Source organism: Haemaphysalis longicornis, unplaced genomic scaffold (assembly GCF_048455015.1).
Source record: "Haemaphysalis longicornis isolate Haplotype H1 unplaced genomic scaffold, Haemaphysalis longicornis Haplotype H1 scaffold_6, whole genome shotgun sequence".
Lineage (NCBI taxonomy): Eukaryota > Metazoa > Arthropoda > Arachnida > Ixodida > Ixodidae > Haemaphysalis > Haemaphysalis longicornis.
In genome coordinates this window covers 85,561,649-85,582,119 of record NW_027526407.1, presented here as the reverse complement: position 1 = coordinate 85,582,119, position 20,471 = coordinate 85,561,649, and the positions used below count along the sequence as shown (strand labels likewise).

The following is a 20,471-nucleotide window of genomic DNA, read 5'->3' as shown; positions in this document are numbered from 1 at the left end:
AAAGCCCTCTCACCCAACAAAAGTCACAGTAATAAAAGTTTCCATTCCAAAGCTAGCGTCGACAATGCCGCACTGTTGATAAAATTTGTGGGATAAAACTAGACACACTTTGTTAATGACAGTAAGGGGTAGTTACGGCGCTTTGGTTGAATCTGCAGTAAAATTGAATTTCTATAGTCCTGTAAAACTATCGAAGGCGGCGTCCCTGTTTGCAAGGCTTTTGTACGAACGATTACGCCTGGAGGTAATCTTTTGGCCCAAGATTTATCAGGAGCTATTTTCAACTGACCTCTTTCTGACATTAGCAAATGAATAACGTATCGTCCCGTTCCCTGCGGCGTATTCATCAAGTACATTTTTTTTGCGTTCTGTATTGAAATTCTGAAAGAAGAGTGCCATGACCTTCCAAGCCCATGAATTTATCTTGCATTGTGGCAACACACACCTGGATAACCAAATTTAGATTATCCAGAAGTGTAAAGGAGTGCTGACGTTGAATTGCGCCAGAGTGGTCGCGTATGGTGTGTGTGTGTGTGTGTTCGCACACCCCTTCATCGCTAGTATGAAGCACCTGATATAATTGTACAGTTTTGAAGGAGAAGACCCACGGGGATATAGTTTGCGTGTATAAATTGGTCGCTGTTAGCACAGGACCGGGATAATTGAAGACCTATGGCAGAGGCTTTTGCCCTGCAGTGGACGTAGACCACCTGATGATGATGATGAAATAAGAAATGATTTGTTGTCTACACTGGTATCTAATTATCTGCCAGTCTCCCTCAGTATGAGCGTGATGTTCTTTTTCTCCCTAACTCTGATGCCAGATTTGTCAGGAGGGAGGGGAGGGCTATTGCCATTTATGAACATTCTAGTTTTTCTGATCTTTGCAGAGTGCGACCACGTCAGTTAGGCGGTGGCCACTTTCCCGTTAGTTATAGGATGGGGTATCACAGATATTGTTGTGACAATGGAGTGTTAAATGAACGTCTCCTCCCGGCGCCATCCTTAATAACGAGAAGTTTTTGATTAGCTCCCGGAACGCACCATATTGAACGATAAAATTCTCCTCACCAGGAATATCTATTTTGTCATAAGTGACGTCATGACGATCAACGGGAGATGACATCTAGCGGGAATAAATGGATAGACAGGAGGCAGAAAGAAATGCAGATTGACCGAGGTGGGGAAGACAAAATTTGAAGGGGAGGCCAATGCAAGTGCGATAGGGTCATTAGGGTACGCGCCCCCTGCGCGCCTTTCAGGGCATAAAACGCATAGCGGGGTGACATTCTTCCCTCTCCCCGCTGACACTGCCTCCTCACATGTCCACTCACTGGAGAGCCTCCGTCATTACCACGCTGAAAGAATTTACAGTTAATATTACTTGCTGGAGCTTCTAACCAAAATTGCGTGGTCTGTCCGGTCACGTAGACAAAGAATCGCAAGTGCTCGCTCCAGAGCTACAGTGAAATGCTCTGGCTCTTTCAGTGTAATATAGGTATCTCAAAAAAACCATACTGAAATGGGGCACAAGAAAGAAAGTGACATTAGCCGAGTTTTTCTTACTTGTACTAATTGTTAGCTCCAGTGGAGTTCTAAACCTTACAAAATTTCAGCCTCCTGCCAATTACAAGGCGGGTTCTCAGAAAGTATGGCTACAGAAAATGGCTTTAACTCTTGTTTTATCAAAACTATACCAAAAAGTATCTGCAAAATATTTTAGAATTACTTCTATGAACGTTTGTGTATGTGTCCCTCTCGATCAACATTGTAATGCGTCAGCCCAAAAGTTATCTATAAATACTTCGGTGGTCTTACAACTTGGCAGTAGTAAAACTGCTCCTTTGTTTTTTTTTTTGTTTTTTTTTTTTGCTGAAGTTGTATTGGGAGAGGACACTACCGTCGTTCGAAAAGAACTACCCTGCCAGACCATTGGCGTTTTTATAAAAGGCCGGAGTCAAAGCCGGAAGTCGGGCATGTTGCGTGAAGAATAGTTTAGAGCAGCTCCCGGCATAAAATGTCAGGCACGTGTCCTTTAACAGACCACAGTGTAGTGGTGCTGATTAATGTACTGTGCGGCGTAACGCACCGAGGCTGCACCTGTACTATGCGGCGCACCGCCGTGAAGGGCTCTGCGTTAATTTTGATCAACTGGGTATCTTTAATGTGCGCCGAAGACTTGTCCCACGGGCGTTCTGGCTTTTCGCCTGCATCACAAACCCATCCAGCTTGACCGAGATCGAACCAGCGTCATTCGCTGCAGCAGCACAAAGATAAAATAGCCACTTACCTACCGCGGTGGGTTAGTGTAGTAGCGTTTGTAAACTTGCCTATGGTACTTTCAATACCATCAGAAATCAACATACAGTCAAACTATTCAAAACTACCGATAGCAGCACCAATACGTAAAACCGTGTCGTACCCATTTATCCACGAATGTGAATTACATAAAATAAATTCTTAAATGCCTTCTAAAACTTAGTAATCCCAGGCTACTAATGCTGGTATATCTTCTGGGATTTCGGAGATTCGTAGATGATATATGATCATGAATAATAACTAAGTTAATCTGAACCTGTCGGTTTTATAGGCGGCGAGTAATTTCAGGGGCTTCTAATGAAGTCTCGTCGCATAGCAAGGAGGAATCATGACTTATTCGCACAATTATAATGAAATACTGTGATAATAATTTATAGCTAAACAAAAGATAGCAGTCTATTGGTAGTTGATGCTTATAGTGCACTGCTTAAAATTCACCCCTAACGAATTTGCAAAAAGTTTCTTTGCTTGATTAGAGAAAATTTATCTGACTGCTTTTAAATTGCTTCGAAGTAGTCAGAGTCTTTCTTACAATGATACAATGTAATACCAAAAATATAACGTTTTTCGCCGCTTGCACATCAGCAATGCATCAAAGAAACAGGCGTGTTGTCCCCAATGTGGCACCTACTTCAACGGTAAAGGTTCATTCAATTCCTGTAGACTACAGTACATTATCAGAAGCATCAGAAATCACAACCTTTCACTTCCCAGTGAACTACCATGCTAAAATAATGAATAGAATTCCCAATTTCTTGTTCATAATCATAAAGGCCACAAAAAGGGGTTTCATATCTATTCCTTATGTGGGCCAGCCGGTTATATCGCAACACGCTAGCATTTTATATGTACCTTTAGCATAAGATCCACTTATTGTTTGAAAGACCAAGGACATCGCAGAGAGGAAAGAGAGGGGATCCGATGGTGCGATAATTCTGACAACTAGCTGCACATTTACACAATGATGCAGGCCGCATGTCAAGACGGCCGGAATTTGAGAGTGCCTGAGAATGCAGCTATTGTTGAGAGCTATTGTAGGATTACCGATAATTTTATCGATAACAAACAGCCGTAGAGCTGTCGATAATAGCACGGATTGTCAGGTAAAGACTGTGTTTTGTTAGTACTGAAAGGTACAATAGCAAGAAGGTACTTTGAATGAGACATTCAGAGGCGGTTCTGCAACAATAATTTTTGCCTAAATTCTCTCTGTGGCACAAATACAAAAAGAAAAATAACTTTCCTTAAATACGTTTTCACCTGCACTGGGAGATCTGTGCAATACGTTGAGAGATGCTGTACAAAATTTTCACTACTTCTCTTTTTCATGTTTTTTCATGCTTTTATTAGGGCCAAAGTATATACGATGGACTGCTGGAAGCTGCGCGAAAGAGGTCGATAGACATCCAAATAGCCCAAAATGCGCCGAGCAAAAAGTTTCCCAATTTGGACTCGGCAAAGCTGGCTGAAGAAAGTAAGTTTTCGACATCCTTACCAAAACTTTTGTCTTCGTTCGAAGGCGTCGACAAAGCTAATGCTTTCAGATTTCATCGCCTGTCTGTTCTTCAACGAAACTTATCATGGACCAAACCTAAATTTAGTATTCCTTAAAAAGCGAAGAAGGAGCCCAAGGTTTTGCCACCAGACTTGGGTAGTGTTAGTTTAAGTGTCATCAAAAAATATTCTCGCTGCTGTCCTGCGCTTCTAAGCTTTCTCAATTTAAGTATTATTTAATCTTTAGGTCTACGATTAAACAGTATAGGACACCCTAATATCTTGTATTTCGACCTCGTTGTCTTCCATATACTAAGGCGAAGCATCGCACGAAGGTGGTTACGTGACAAGGTACAAAAATAATTAAGACAGCGTTGCTGTAATGTGCTGTAATGTAAAAACCAAGGAAGAATTATACAGGGTGATCAAAATTAGGTCGACCGATCTTTTTTAAACTAGCGCTCAGATTTACGTGAAGACCACCTCTTCAGTGAAGTTATCCGCCTAGGGGGACGCATATTTAGGTGGTAATTATTGATGACGGTGGCTTAATCAACTGAAATTCAATAATTACCTGTTTAGTGGCTGCAGTAAGCAGGCATATTTGTTTTGAAAAGTTGGACGCAATCGTGTTTCTACGAAGTTTCATTTGGCAGAATTCTCTGAGCCCATCCGCACTCCGAGATATTGAAACATCGAAGTTCAATTGCCGTTCGCATGATTACGCATGCTAGAAAGCTAAGACCGGGGCAGAGCTCCTACCTTTTGTAACGTGCCTGCTGTAAACGGTGTTTAGCTTGACAACGGGGTGGAGACATAGGCAAAAGTGATAGCTGGCACGTTTTCAGTCCCGGCTGGCGTCATCGCAGTCTGCAGTACTCGGAACCGCTATCGAAACACAGAACAAAAGGGAGGAGCTTGGCGCCGGTGTCCGCTGTTTAGAATTCGTAATCATGCGAATGGCAATTAAACTTCGCAGTTCGATATCTCGAAGTACGGATGCGCTAGAAGAATTGGGGAAAATAAAGCTGCGTAGAAACGCAATTGCGCCTACCTTTTTAGTATGAACATGACCCCAAAGTGCAGACTCCAGAAACCTAATTATTTAATTTTAGTAATTAAGCCACCGGCATCAATAATTACCACTGATTATATGTACCCCTTGGCGCATCACCTCACTGCAGAGGTGGTATTCACGTAAATCTAAGTGCCTAATAAAAAAAACTGTCGACTTAAGTTTGATCTTCCTGTATACACTGAGTACGTAAAGGCTAGAGGGGTTGGACAATTAAGCTTGGCCTCGGTCATTTCAAACCCCAGTGCCAACTGCTCTTCTGCCCTCCGGAGAACACATTGGTTGATAGGCTCAATATGAAGAGCATATTTTCAATACGGGGCGACAGCCTCAATATAAACTTGACATTCTAAGAAGCACCGAATATATACTCCAACATATTGTTCAATTCGGTAAGTTTTGTTACGAGTGACCAAAGCTTGCGCAAATTCAAACTTTTACTTGAGTCCGCAAAATTCCAAATAAATGCGCTAATTGAGCAAGCAAAGTATATTGCTGCCACATGACAACATCTAACAGTGCGAAGATCCTATATCTCATGTTGTAAGGTGTGTATGCCGGTGGAAATCCTTGACTACGAGCTTGAAAAATATCTTACCATAGTGAGCCGGAATGGCACTCTGCTACTGCAAACATCTTCCTAATGTGACGAATATTGCAGTCTAATCTCGTTAATACAAAGGCCACGAAGACCGTAAAAAACTTCGGATTACCCGAACTTCCAATTCAACAAAAAGAACAATGACAGCCTTGTTATTCTTCCGTAACACGTCTCCCTTCTTGTTTCCGTTCAGAATCTGGGCTTTCGTCCACAAGTCGAGCGTACGATGCGGCTTGCCCCGATAGTTGAGACTTATCCCTAAAATCGCAGCGTGAAGCGTCCACTACACGGACTGCTCAACCACTACACGGACTGCTCAACCAACGCAGAACGCAACGTCAAAAAAGGTGGAGAACGTCAAAAGAGAGAGATGAATACACAGGCGCGAGGTTTAACTGGTCTGCCGGTTTTTCAACTGCTCGCTACAAAAGTGCGATAATATCGACGTCAAAAGCGCTGTTTTTTGCGCTTGAAAGATTTGAATTTTAATAAGGAAGTATGGGAACAAGGATGCTTCTTATTCTAAATTACTTCCAAATAACCAGTTTAATAGGTTTTATTTTCAATACATCGAGCGAATTCTTTCTATTTCGATTGCATAGAAACTTGCTGGGACCAGCACATAACTTCCGATGAACCGAAAATTCCAATTAGGAGACTTCAAATTATCGACAGCGGACTATATTTCCAAAGACATACCCCTGGGCAAAAAACTTTGGTCGCGTATGTTCCTATACTTTCAAACATGTGACCTGGATAAAGCACTAACCAAATGTATGCAATATTTTGAGAACTAGCAAGGAGAAAGAAATGAAGCTTACTTTATGTGACTTTGGAATGCCTCGCAGAATCTGTGAAACTGCGCAACCTTAACATGAAACGTTTCGGCAAGAATGGCGTGCTGCACACAAAGTTCTGGATCGTGGACAGTAAGCACGCCTACATTGGGAGCGCGAACATGGACTGGAGGTCGCTGACGCAGGTAACCGGTACCATTTGTTGTTTTTTACTATAATTGCTGCTCCGCCGGGTTCACACTCTTGCCCTAGATAAGATCAATAGGCAAAAAAATCAAAATGATCTCAATCCCCATTAGATAGGCAATGAAATATTACCGGAAATACATACGCCCTAACCTATGCGACCCAATCAATTCTTATTAGAAAATGGGCAAATATGTTACCGGGATATGTGGGCACCAGGCCCTTTGAAAGCATGCTTGCGGAAGGGGTTTTAGGATTTAGGGATTCAAGTCTGGCGGCAGGGATTTTTAAATTTTCCGTGTAACAATAATCTTTATTATCATTCGTTTCATGTAGCTTTTTCTCTGTGTAGCGATTAAAAAGTGGAATAATTTTGAACCCCTTTTGCACATTAAACCAGGAAGCGTTTACTGTTGATTCATTTGCCCGCTTTTATTGTTACTGATTGTTTCTTCGAAATTCACCTCCTTTCCTGCTGAAATAAGAATGAGTCACGAGAAAGGACACATGCATATAATATAATTAACCATAGAAAAGCAAAGCTCTAGAGATTTTGCCCTCGATTCGTCTACGTTCTGTTAGGATGGGGGTTGGTTGCTATTTGTGAATGCTACACAGGGCTGACTTTGTACACAAGACTTTATGTTGTCTTTTGATTGTCTCCTTTGTTTTTCCTTCACCGTATAAAAACAGTCTGCGCAGTCTAACATGAATTCTCGAAGAGAGCAGACTATTAGTTCATGTCTTCTACCTAATTGAAGTTGGTATACTCCGAGCTGAACGCTGAAATGAATACCACGGGTTGTAGGAATTTAATATATTTGAGACCTTTTTCACAAATACTTCAATATATTTGGTAATATTCTTCTGAAATGAATGTTACTAGTTAAATACAGCGTTTTAATTTATGATGTTTCAGCCAGCCAAGCTTTTCTTACAGCTGTGCTGCCACGGGTATGTGGTAAATTCAGAATAAAATTTGAAAAGTTTGTCAATTAAACGTACTATGGATGCATTGAATGCGAAATAGTGTTTGTGTTCGTTTATTTGAAGTAACCGAGAGAATGTGCGACTTCAGTACCCTACTTTATTTAATGAAGAGTGAACGAACGCCGAGCGGCAATCAAAATTGTAAACCTAAGCATGCGTATATTTTATGTATTTTTCCCAACAGCTTCTGCAACGATGAAGTTAATTTGGGTCTAAATACGCTTGTTTTCTTCATTGCCGTTCATTTTGTAGGTGAAGGAAGTTGGCTTGCTCATAGAAAATTGCAGCTGCATCGCCAAGGACCTTGAAAAAATTTTTGAGGTGTACTGGACAATGTCTGATGATAGCGCCAGTAGCATACCGACGACGTGGCCCGGACATTTGAGCACATCAATCAACCTGACGAATCCTGCTGCCATCAGTCTCGATGGGACCGAAGCACTCACATATATAGCGGTATGCTTTCTGATGTGTCACACACCCATCTTTATTTAGCTAAACCCAGAACGTGTGGAGGGTGCCACAGATATGCGCATAATTTATGCTCGAGAACGTGCAAAACGCGCCACCACAGTTTTGATCTCATAGTCGCAGAACTATTAAAATTTAAACCGCTGTAAAGACACACTGCAGTCAAGTTGCGTAAATATTCATATTGGAAGCATTAGGGGATGCACCTGAAATAATCTTCGATTTTACTATTCAGTAATGTCTACAGCTTTAGTTCATTATCGAACCTCGGAATGGAAAACACGAAGAGTCATTCGCGGAAGCCAATGGCCAAAAGCGATGGTGTTACATTTATTTGACATGAGCATCGATAGTAAGTCAGTATAAAATATTTCTTTAACAGTTACACATTTATTACGAACTTTTTGTTCGATCATTCATTTTATGTATGTTAAGTCTTCTAAATACACATCCGCACCGCACTGCGAAGTTGATAGTACGTCGTCAAAACCAACCCCACCAATGTTTTTGAAAGAGCGCAAGCATGTGAAAGAAACAAAAGACACTAGAGTCTGTTAAACGTATTGTCTTCTCTTTCTCTTATCCCCGTCAGTCTGTTGTATCACCGTAATGACAGGTAAGGAACTAGCCCAAATTGAGGGTACAGTAAATGTCACCAAGTTTTGGAATAATAATTCACAAATGAAACAGCTTTTCTGAAAGCAAATCATACCGTTTAAAGTCATGGTTAATATGTCAAATAGCAAAACACTGTCTAGACGTTCACAGAGTAAAAAAAACGTGTGATGTGTTGTTTTAAGCCGTATGCAATGCTTTCAATGCGTGATCGTCACTCAAACTTTACTCACTACATCTGGCGAAAAAATAAAGTCCTCAGATCCCGGTCGCAAACAAGCGTGACAGGGTCCGTCATCAAAACTCCCATGGGTTGCGTGTAGCCTGAAACGCTTCGCCAAACTCCTCAAGCGATTTGCTGATGTAGCAACATTCCCACTTGGTAGATTGGCTAGTGACAGTGACAGCAATTATTTGAAGCTCACGGCTAATTGAACAAAGTTAACGGTATGTTATGATGCCAAACGTCGTCAACCGCAATGTGCAGGCCGACTTACAATGAGGTCAGCGTTGCTCGCTCCATCATTGTTGTCAATGTTATGGTCCCCTATACCTACGTCTGAATATAATCTTAACCACATATCCGCTCAGGTGGATTAAGCAGTGGCGATCAGAGTAGCTATCAGAAGGTCCACAGCAGCCTCCAATTTTTACTTGGCCGTCATGCCAAAAACCCACTGACCATTAACCTACACCCACTGAACGGATTCGGCAAATAGATATGACAGACGGAGGACTCAAAAACATACAATTTTTGGTGGGATTTATTTTACGCCCAACAATTTTCAAACGCTAGCTCCGCATGGGCCAATGACAATAACGACCGCAGCAAAAGGCGATTCACTCAATCTCCTTGGTGGGGACGTCTATATGCCTCGGCAAACATATAATTTTCCAACTGAGATCAATAAAGCTCATGAATCCCGTCATAATAAGAAAAAGCATACGTGCGCCCGTAGCCTTGTATAAAGAGCTTTCTTTTTCGTCAGTTTAATAAACATTCGATCGCATGAAACCAGATGTATTCTGTGTTCCATAGTTTTATTATACAATACTGGCATTGGGCGCCCGTTCTACACCCGCAGAATGTTGTTGAAACTAGCAATCCGCACTTTTGCACCTAATTTTTTGCTATTTTTTCTGCCGTTTGAAATCTTGAATAATTTCCTTAAATACCTGTACTTCAACTTAAATGCGTTTGCGTATCTGTTACTCACATCCCCGTTTGTTTGCACAGGATTCAGATATCTTAATGACATTGACACACAAAAACTTTTGGCGTTCTTTTGGAAGCTTTCATTAGCCCCTTTTGATCTCCACGGCGTTCTTGTCGCCTTTGTGCCGAAGCTATCGCGGAAGATATGTTACTTGTCCGATGAAGTTGATTTACTCTAAATGTATTGAGCAATACTTATTACAATGTCAAAATGTAAAACGGTCCTCAATCCTATTTTGAAAAAAGAAGTCTCTTAGTGTACCAGTGCAAATAGTTTGTTGGCACAGCACACATGAGAGAAAACGCCACCTGCACTTTTTTATCATGGTTCATGCATGCCTCCGAGTGAAGCACAGTAACCGGTTGCGTAAAACCCACCTCTTCCATCGGTCTAATTGAAATGAAGGAGTTGCCAAATATGCTCAGATTTGCAGGAAAGTAACAGAAGGAGTCGCACCGTGGCAATGCTACCAGCGAATCTGTAGTCTAACAAGTTTCTGATGCCTTGCAAGATTCAGGCGGCCTACTGCAAAGTGAGAACATGACGACTATATTCCGGGGGAGGAAGTAATATAATAAGGAACACCATAACGAGTTGTTATGTTTGCCTCCTTCCTGGTTAACCGAGAGGTTCATTGGTTGCGTGAAATGGAGACTAAGGTTTCTGCATACGATCAGACCTGAACTGTGTTCTCCCTTTCGTCAGCGTTCCGGTGACCATTAAAGCATCCTGACGGGCTAGTTGGTCTGACATAATCAAAATAAACTTCGCGCTACCAGGACGGGACAAAAGAAGAGGACACACCACACAGCGCAGACTAACAAACTGTGCAGATTCCACGCACATATGCACTACTATCGCGTAGACATATGGAACCGAGAAACGTTTAAAAATATTTCAAAAAAGTAAAAAATAATAAAAACCACAGCTTCACCATGACACATGCCGTATCAACCAGATTATACACCATCAAGAAGCGCGATTTTCTTGCCCACCAGCGATATTGAAGAAGCACTAATGCAACTACCCCCCGCGCGCACAATTTCCCGCCCCTACATTGTCTCCGGCGTAAGCGTGCCACGGCTCCTAGCGAGCACCTTTGTTTTTACAAAAAATGAAACACACCTGCAGTCACGGCAATGAGTGCCAAGATGCCCGCTTATCGCGTTGCTAACATTATTTTTGTGCTCACTGAGCCTATCATTATTACATGTGCGAGTTTGGTCGATATATACCTTTTTGAAGCGCAATGGAATCAGGTACACCACTCCCTCCATGCAGGCAACGAACTTACTTTGGTGCTTCGTGCGGCACCCATTCCCTTCTTTTCGAGCGGCGTTGACCTGTCGACAAAGCTTTGCAAGCTTGTCGGGCACAGAAAAAACCAAATTCGTCCCTGCACGTCGAGCGATACGCTTGAGGTTGTGCCTCAGTTGGTTTTTAGAACTGGACCTTCATTTAACCAGCAACCACGTCTGCTGGTCTTACGCTCCTAGGGGGAACAAACCACTACTTCCTTTTGGGTCTTCTAACTTCAAGCTTGTCAAGAGAGACATTGCTACCGTGTGCGTCAGGAATACATCATCAAAATCATGCCCGCACATGATGATGGCTAGCCTGGCTCAGCAAGCGGAGCGACTATTGAGTTGCGGCTACCCCACACACCTGGTTGTGTCAGTAGCCGAAAAGGTACTCACAGAGGCTAAGCTGGCAGAGCAAGACACGAGGCCAGCAGGTGACGAGAATCCCGAGTACGAAGGAAAGATTGCGGTGATTCCGTACATCCACCAGCTGAGCCACAACCACAAGCGTATCGCTCGAAGTGCAGGGACGAATGTAGTTTTTTCTGCGCCCGACAAGCTTGCAAAGCTTTGTCGACAGGCCGCTCGAAAAGAAGAAAATGGGTGCCGCACGAAGAACCAAAGTAAGTTCGCTGCCTGCATGGACGGAGTAGTGTACCTGACTCCGTTGCGCTGCAAAAAGGTATATATCAGCCAAACTGGCAGATGTAATAATGATAGGCTCCGTGAGCACAAAAATAATGTTAGCAACGCGATGAGCGGGCATCTTGGCACTCATTGCCGTGAATGCAGGTGTGTTTCATTTTTTGAAAAAACATAGGTGCTCGCTAGGATCCGTGACGCGCTCACGCGGGAGATAATGGAGGCGCGGAAAATTGTGCGCGCAGGGGATAGTTGCATTAGTGTTGCTTCAATATCGCTGTTGGGCAAGAAAATCGCGTTTCTTAATGGTGTATAATCTGGTTGAGACGGCATGTGTCATGGTGAAGGTGTGGTTTTTTTTTATTATGTCTACGCTGTATTAGTACATATGTGCGTGGAATTTGCACAGTTTGTTAGTCTGCGCTTTGTGGTGTGTCCTCTTCTTTCGTCCCGTCCTTGTAGCGCGAAGTTTATTTCCGGTCACCAATGGAGCTATGAAGACATTATGCCCGCTTTTGCAGGTTTGAGGCAGTTCCCTTTAAAACAAAAGAATTATTCTATACTACCTAATAATTGCCGTTAATTTGTAGTTTTCTGTAATGTTTTGCCAACAGGCCAACAGGCTACTTTGGTAAGTAAATTAGGGGCAAATATACCAGGTATGTATCACAGTGAAAAGTGCTCGTGCTCGTGCTCGAGCTTTAACTGTGCGATACGGGAATGACCCCACCACCCTGCACCCCGATGCTACCCCTACAGTGTGCGCACCGGTCACGCATCGTGGGTTGCTCCGCATACTGGCCGATGCATCAACGCCACAATACTCCCTCAATCTCAATCGATGTCGCTGAGGATATAACTATTGCCCTGGCCTCCACTTCCAGCCCTAAACCAGTCACTATTCTCACCGACTCGCAGACAGCCTAGCGAAACGGTCAGATTGGCAGCTTTTCTCTATCGGGCTTACTCATCCTTAAAAACTGCTCGCCGACCCTTGAAATCTGCATCGTCTGAGCTCTTGGACAAGCCGCCATCCGAGCAATGAAGCGGCTCACCCCGTGGCTCGCGATTTCAAACACGGAGCCCTTGCCGAGCGTAGCAAATTTTTACTGCCCAAAATTTGCCTCACCCACTGAGTGGTTACCGAAAATTCTCGCCCCTTAAAGGCAAACTATCGAGGCCTCCTACCACCCCACTGGCGCCTCTCCGGAGACGAGGCTACAACTTGGCAGCGGCTCTAAAGCAAATACGTTCCCCATCCCAGAGTGCCCACCTCATCTCCCCGACCCAACAACCTTCCCTCTGTGCTCACTGTCCAGAGTCTGGTACCCTGCACAATATAGGCATGCCAATGCACTCCTGACTTTCCTCCACTTCGTAAACCCACCATCGGGCACTGGAGGGCTTACCTGGCCAGTCCAGAATCGGATACCCAGCTCAACCTGGTGACCCGAGCAAGGGCAGCCAGCCTAAGCCAATGAATCTCGGTCTGCGGATGCCTTGCACGGGGGAGGCCCATACATCAGCCTCTGATCGACAAATGAAAAAGTATCTCTCTCTCTCTCTCTCTCTCTCTCTCTCTCTCTCTCTCTCTCTCTCTCTCTCTCTCTCTCTCTCTCTCTCTCTCTCTCTCTCTCTCTTCAAAATGTAGCTTTTGTGGTCTTTTTCTCCTTGCAGGGAGGCTGCTGAATTTCTTTGCTCCTCACTATATTCTCTAATAAGTGCGTATACTATAAATCATGTTTCTTTGCAGAGCTCTCCGCCGTACTTCTCACCGGTAGGTCGAACGAATGACCTTGAAGCCATTCTCAACATCATCAACAATGCCAAAAAGTTTGTGCATGTTGCGGTCATGAACTTCGTTCCGCAAAATTTTTACTCAAAACCAAAAAGGTAACTTTTTTCTCAAAGCAGTGCCATTTACTGACGCCACGTGCTGTGTTTAAAATGCAAAACCAGAAGAGCTGCTCTCAATAAGAACTGGCAGCCACAAATGAAAGTTAGAAACAGCCAAAGCGCTATGTTTTCCTTAGTTCAAAGGGTGGCTTCTCACGTTGACAAATGAACATGTCACCGGCGAGTTCTCTTTCTTCTTCGTATCGTACTGTTTTTTTGTTTATATGATGCGATCCATCTCTTTTTTTTTGTGAGAAGCCTATATATTTCACATCAAAATTGAAGTGGTTGCAATGCAACAAAACATTCTTGAGCTTATATTGCATTGTAGTTAAATGCTTCAATTTGTACTGAGGCCGCACTTTTCTATTTAAAATAGGACTAGGTAAAAGTTAGGCATATGATTTTAGTGGTTGAAATTGTGTTTGTGTTTACTTAAAATGTATTTTTTGCGGCAAACGTGATGCCCCATTTTCTAACAACAAATATGCAATCAATGTGGGCTGTGTCGGCATTTGGTTCCTTTTTCTGGCGTTTAGTCTTGTTTCCGCAGCTACCTGTTGCCAGGTTGTAGCACTTTACTTCCAGAAAGGTCTCTTGGAAGCCCACATTAGTTATTTTGTTCCATCTTCACTTACAAATTGAGAACTAGGAATTTATTTCAGAATATTTTCCTGTATTTTTATCAAAAATGCATCGTCGTCATTGCGATAAAAACAATCATTTTAAACACCCCGCGCAATCGTGTAAAAGCACATAATCCTGCTAGAACTGGGCTCCTTTAAACAAGAGGGCACAATTTTCCGGCGATCGATACGGCGAGCGGTACTGTCAACTCACACCTGGTGCACATGGGTACTGTTGGTTGATTTATGATTACGAGGCCAACAGATAATGGCTAGAACTGCATTTGGCAAGCAACGCTTAAGATGCCTCAAGAACAAACTTCTAGTTGCCACCAGCCACATTTTTAACATAAATTTGCCCGCTTAATTCAGCGAATCAGCGTTTATAAATAAGAACTACAATGGTATACAACGCTGAGGTTTTCTGTTTTTTGCAGATTTTGGGCAGTGCTCGACAATGCCCTTCGCCGAGCAGCAATTGACCGCAGGGTTAGGGTACGGCTTCTTCTGTCAAAATGGAACTACACAAAGCCAGTCACGTGGAACTTTGCGAAGTCTCTGGCAGCTCTGAATAGTACTTACATATCAATAGAAGTGGTAAGTGCCGCGTCACACTTAAATTTACAACACTCATCTTCAGTCTCTGTCTTCTTCTAGGCTTACAAGTATCACTCGTGATGTTTGGCTACAGTAAACACCACTGCAAAACGAAAAGCGTTCATATATAGCAGTAGGTTTACTAAAGAAAGAATGCTACGCAATAAAAGGGCTGGAAGCATCATGTCTAGTGCGTCAGCAGTCTTTGAAATTCCGCCTGGAAACCTGTCAGTCTTCTCATAACGCGTGTTTGAATGGGTAAATGTGGTATCTATTAAGATTATTTAGAGACATTTAATTACCAATGGCGAATGCGCAGTACACGGCGCGGTGTAAAATTTGTAGGCTCTATTGTGCAGAGCCTGCAGGACACACAGGACGCGGGGCGTAGGCGTATCTTCGGAAATGGATAGCTTGACGAAATTCTTTTGCATTATCTGAAAATTCCTAATCGACATTTCCGTCAAAATTTGTCGCCATTTCGCTTGAGCGGTGTGACAACACCGCTACAAGCAAAATAAAAACTCGCTAGTACTTGAAGCGCCTTTCGAAACAATTTACCTGTGCATGCCCCGGAAGTTGGGCATAATGAAAAGCTGCCTACACAAGCGTTATCTTTGTTAAAGGTTAAATTGATAACCCTTGCTACCGTATAATGGGATCGCAATTCACTGCGAAAAATCTGAAGGCATCATGAGGCGGCCGCGAAAGGTGTTCGCTGTTACCTCTTCTCTTTGGATGACGTTATAAGCTAAACCTAGAAACTAGCGCTACAGAGAAAAATTACAGGTGTAAAGGTCGAAAAGCTCCACTCAAAGAAATATAAATTAGTGTTAACTTACATTTACGGTCCTTAAGAAAATCATTGCATAGAGCACATATTCCGTTCACCTGTGTCAAAGTTGGGTCAAAACAATAACGATGATACTTGCTTTTGAAGTCATACATTTAATCCGGTCAATGGTAATCTCCAAACTTGCACTTCGGCGGTTCTAGCCCATGCAAAACATAAAAAGAATGTCCATCAAATATGTTTGTTCGCAATAATCATTCCTTGTCAGTCAGCTATGCAGTCGCATCGCGGTGAGGGCAGTGTATTTGCCATATTCGGTTTCCGGTAATATGTTTAACCTCACGAATTTTTTTAAAATTGTGACCTCTGTAAACTTCCACATGCACGCTGACTTCCCTACGGACTGTCAAGCTAAAAAAAGCCTCCTTCGGTTCTTACTGCATTACAAAAAGGACGTTCAGGTGACCCAAAAGAAGACGTCACACGCGGGATACCACTCTGCCAAATTATTGTTTTTAAATATCTCAATATTTACTATTTGTCTTAAGACCGAGTACGAACCACGCTTTCATATTTCGTTGCTATCATTCCTTTATAGTGTGGCATTATATTTATCTGGTTGCATGCCCTTGGCACTATCGTGGGATTAGCGAAGAAATTGTTTGAATGTCTTTAAAACATAAACCCGGTGCCACTGACAATCCAAATTTTTGGTCTTAAAGAACAACAAATAGGGAGTCTGACTTCTGCGGCAGGGTTACTATACTGCTCTCCATGAAAATTTGGGATTTTAGAATGCAGTATCGCTCAAAGAGTCATGAGAAGTATATCTGCATCTCTCTTGCAGAAAGCGTTCAAGGTTCCTTCTTTTACGGATGAGCAGCGGCAGCTTCCTCATGCCAGAGTGAACCACGCCAAGATGATGGTTACCGAGCAGACGGCTTACATAGGTGGGTGATATTTCCGTTTTTTCGGTTTCAGACCGCAAAGAAAATGGAGCAACTGCGTTCTTTAAGCTTCTTTTGATTATATGACCATATTTGCCCAGAAGACATGGAAAAGTGTACTTGTGTGCGGAGTTCTTTTCCCACGAAAAAAGGGGCTTCATTACGCCTGCATTCAACAGTTGAACATATTCGGAGACATCTTCAGGAATGGCGTAGGAGTGTGTATCCGAAAAAAGTGCGGCCTTTGTGATTGGGTCTTGCGAAAGAGAAAGATGGCGAACTAAATGTTTGGAGGTTTGATGTCCGCGTATTGCCGGAACAGTCGCCCACCGAGTAGTCACCTGCTAGAAATGAGCTGGAGCGGAAACCACATGGCATAGTTTTTCAACGCCTGACAATCTGCAAGGCTGCTTACCTAATGCGAAGAAAAATATCTGCCTTCGTGAATTCTTGAAACAGCGGGAGTTTTTCTCATACGTGTGCATTATGGGATAGACACACCGCGTAGAACGTATGATACATGGTGCACCTGCCGCAAATGGCAAGCTGTTTTTAGTTGACAGGCGGAAACAGTTTGCGAAAATTCCCGTCAAAAAGTGCCGTCAACTTCTCCATTTAATCACCAGCTTTAACAAAATACGCGGCAAATCACCAAGATTTGTATGTTCTTGTGTAATTCAAGAACTGCAGGACTCGGCACGAAGTGTCCTTTCTAGTAATCCAGTGAATGTGAGAAAATAGGATGTCCTCCAAAAATACACGTCGGGCGGTTCTCTCTCGGAGTTTAAACAAAACTGACCGCTCCATCACATGCTCTCGCCAGTGCGTGACAAAATATTCTACACCTACTAACGTAGATTGCTAGGCTAGGTGGTTAGCAATTTTTGAAGTTAAAACCAGTGTTGAGAGACGCTGCACGAAGGAAGAAGAAAAACACGTCGAGGATGGTTTCTAGCATTACAAATGTTTTGTAAAACAAACTCTCGTGTCTGATTATATTTTTTCGCGGTGGCACAAGCACAGGTGTAGCCTCACAGACTGGCATACAGAAAGACAATGCGACGATCAAACCATCCTCACAGTTGATGCAGTCGGTGTAATCTTCTGTTACCTGTGATTTGGATGGACGTCTTTACCAGTGGTTTTTACTCAAATATCCGACGCCACCCGGTGCATCCCGACTTAGATACCGGAGTGATGAGTTGAGATTCAGCTTATAGAACATCTACGGTGCTTGGGATGAACTTGTCCGAATGCAGAACGATGATTATTCCGCCGCCCTGTTAATTATTTATGTAAGGCCAGGTTGCTACCATGAATGTCAAAGGGATCTAAAATATTTGGTTATGATCGTCTTCTACAAGTGGCGTTCGTCTACAGCAGCTTTCAAAAAACGACCGCATAAATTCACTTCTCGGGTAAACTGATCAGTGGTTTCGTTTCCTAGCACACCTACGTGAGAAGGAGCCCCTGGACGCTAACACTAAACCCTATTTTATTTACTTGCGGAACGAGATGTAAGGAGCAATGCGAAGTATGGTCTAAAGACATTTAATGCGGCAATAGTCGTAGTGCGCACTTGGCGTCCTTCAGAGTTACCGGGCACCCCACTGGAAATGATGTATTATTTTTGAGGAGTCCACAATCACAACGCACTCCACTGTTGTCGTTGAAGTACTATTACTGATTAATAGCTTGAACTTGTGGTACATTTTAATTCCGCTGGAACAAGTTCTCGGGCAAAACAATAAAAGCAATCAAAGCGTCATCCCGACGAAACTTCTTTACAACAGCATTCTCACTCGTTAACGACAGCCAAGGCGATGGACGGTAATCTTTCCGAATTAATAGGACTAAAATGAAGTCTGTGGGCTATTTATTATGGAGGGTAACGTACCCACACGCAACTTCTGAAACCCTTCAGCTGGTTATTGATATGAGCTACACGATACCTGGACTAGTTTGGTACGAAAATAGTACTGAACCTTACATTTGCTGGCAGATTATTGTTTCGAAGTTTGCCCTCTGCGTAGCCATTTACTGTCCTCCACGCCAATGAACATTTCCCACCAGTGTCAAATCGCTTGTCCAGAATCACAACAAAAAGTGCGGAGACGTGGCAGTAATATAAATGTTTCGACGCATTTGTGCACGACATCTCAATCCCGGTGGATAACCACTTCGTTTTAGCTATATGTTGAGCTTTTAGATGCGAAGCATGTCATGCTCGGGGCTGTGTCCCCCCCGCCCCCCTCCCTCTTTGTCATTGTCCGCCGTCCGTACTCTACTACGCATGCGCGTCTCTTCAGCCGCGTCAGCATTTGGGGTGACGTCAGTGCAGTCCACTATAAAAAGAAATAGTTATGCGGCCCCCGGTTTCGATCCCACGACTCTCTGGCCGCAACTGAAGGCACGCGGCGCTCTTCCCACTGCGCTACAAACCGAGACGGGAGCATCCGCTACGAACGCGCCTGATGTCCTTCACTCATTCAAACTACGTCAAGAAGCTACTGATACAACAAGGGCACGCGAAGCTGAACGTCAACGGAAACGACGAACTGAAAACTAATGGGAACTTCAGTCGACCCCATGGCAGGCTCGCATACTACTCAAGGTTGCCCTACGGGAAGAGGGTGTAATTTGTTTGTTGTGCTAGTTGTTTGACCGTCACGAAATTTCAGCAGGCTACTGTATATTACTTGGTTGTCTGGCGTGTTGCAAAAAACTATGAACACCGACGTAAAGTACCTGGTAAAACGTCCTTTGCTTCATGAGCATCTGTTCAATTCGAAATTGAATTTTTTGCTTGCAAATTCAAGTGCTTACGTTTGTGTCAATATTTCTGTATTTTGTGAAGCGGGATGAAATCACTTCCGCTCAGAACATAGCTTGTGAAAATAAGGGTCCCTGAATCAATGCAACTGTTCGAACACACCCGGCTATAGAAGGTTCAAATATTACCAAAAAATTCAGAATACTTGCTTATGTACTTTATAAAACATTGCAGTTGTTCCAAAACAGCCATGGTTTATTTTATTTTGTCACATATGAAGCACCGCCACAACGTTTGCCGTTTTTCTTCCAGGTACGTCTAACTGGGAACCAAACTATTTCATCGACACCACTGGTGTGGGATTGGTCATAAATCAGTCTTCAAATGATTCTATTAGAGGTGATCTAACTGCAATCTTCGAACGGGACTGGAATTCTGAGTTCGCTGAATATGTCACGCTTGACTTTACCTGAACAAAATTCATCATCCCGACGACTTTCACGTGTCAATAAATGCTCATAAAACGTGTTGCGCGACTCGTTTGTGGTTTAATCAAGCTGGCGTGAGTTAATAACTTCATTCAAAAAAGGTTGTCAAATAGCATGAATAAAACTAACTCTTTTTTGTGGAGCTCTCAGTCCAAATAAATGCTGCAGGTGAAACCTTAAAGAAGTCTGAAGGCATCACAAAAAACAAGGCTGGGATAGCTATAAAGCAAATTGTGAAAAGTAAGCTAATATTGCTAATCGTGTTAAACAAAATTCAGCACATAAGCTCTATCAATTAGCCTAACCAAAAATTCACGGAAATCTATATTATTTACTTAGGGGTGCGAGCGTACTTTTGAACTTTTTTACAGTGCCCTGTAGGAATAGGATTTCGGCAAATGCATAATTATATTGCACCGATGTATAATATTTGCGAAACTTTGTTTTTTTTACTTTATAATAACCTTTGAAAGCAGGACTAACATAAAGTGTACGTTATCAAAATTTGATATTATCGCATAAATTTGCCCCTTTTGCTAAACTTGAGCCCCAGTTTGTACTTAAAGCCTCCTGGAAGAGTTTCGCCGCGAACTAGTCATGCTTATGCCATTATGCCTTACGTGCCTAGAGTGGATGTCTTTAA

The 20,471-nt window shown here is 42.9% G+C and overlaps 1 protein-coding gene across 2 annotated transcripts in view; it reads left to right on the top strand.

Moving 5' to 3' along the window:
* The window catches only part of LOC144143600 (5'-3' exonuclease PLD3-like), a 28,301-nt gene extending 8,432 nt beyond the window's left edge, over positions 1-19,869 (top strand). For both annotated transcript variants that reach the window (XM_077675422.1, XM_077675423.1), the window contains exons 4-10: positions 3,670-3,793; positions 6,338-6,471; positions 7,715-7,918; positions 13,462-13,601; positions 14,668-14,827; positions 16,468-16,570; positions 19,653-19,869. In XM_077675422.1, coding sequence (XP_077531548.1) covers positions 3,670-3,793; positions 6,338-6,471; positions 7,715-7,918; positions 13,462-13,601; positions 14,668-14,827; positions 16,468-16,570; positions 19,653-19,813 — 1,026 coding nt within the window. In that variant the 3' untranslated portion in view covers positions 19,814-19,869. The remainder of the gene's footprint in view (positions 1-3,669; positions 3,794-6,337; positions 6,472-7,714; positions 7,919-13,461; positions 13,602-14,667; positions 14,828-16,467; positions 16,571-19,652) is intronic.
* Positions 19,870-20,471: the final 602 nt, after the last annotated feature.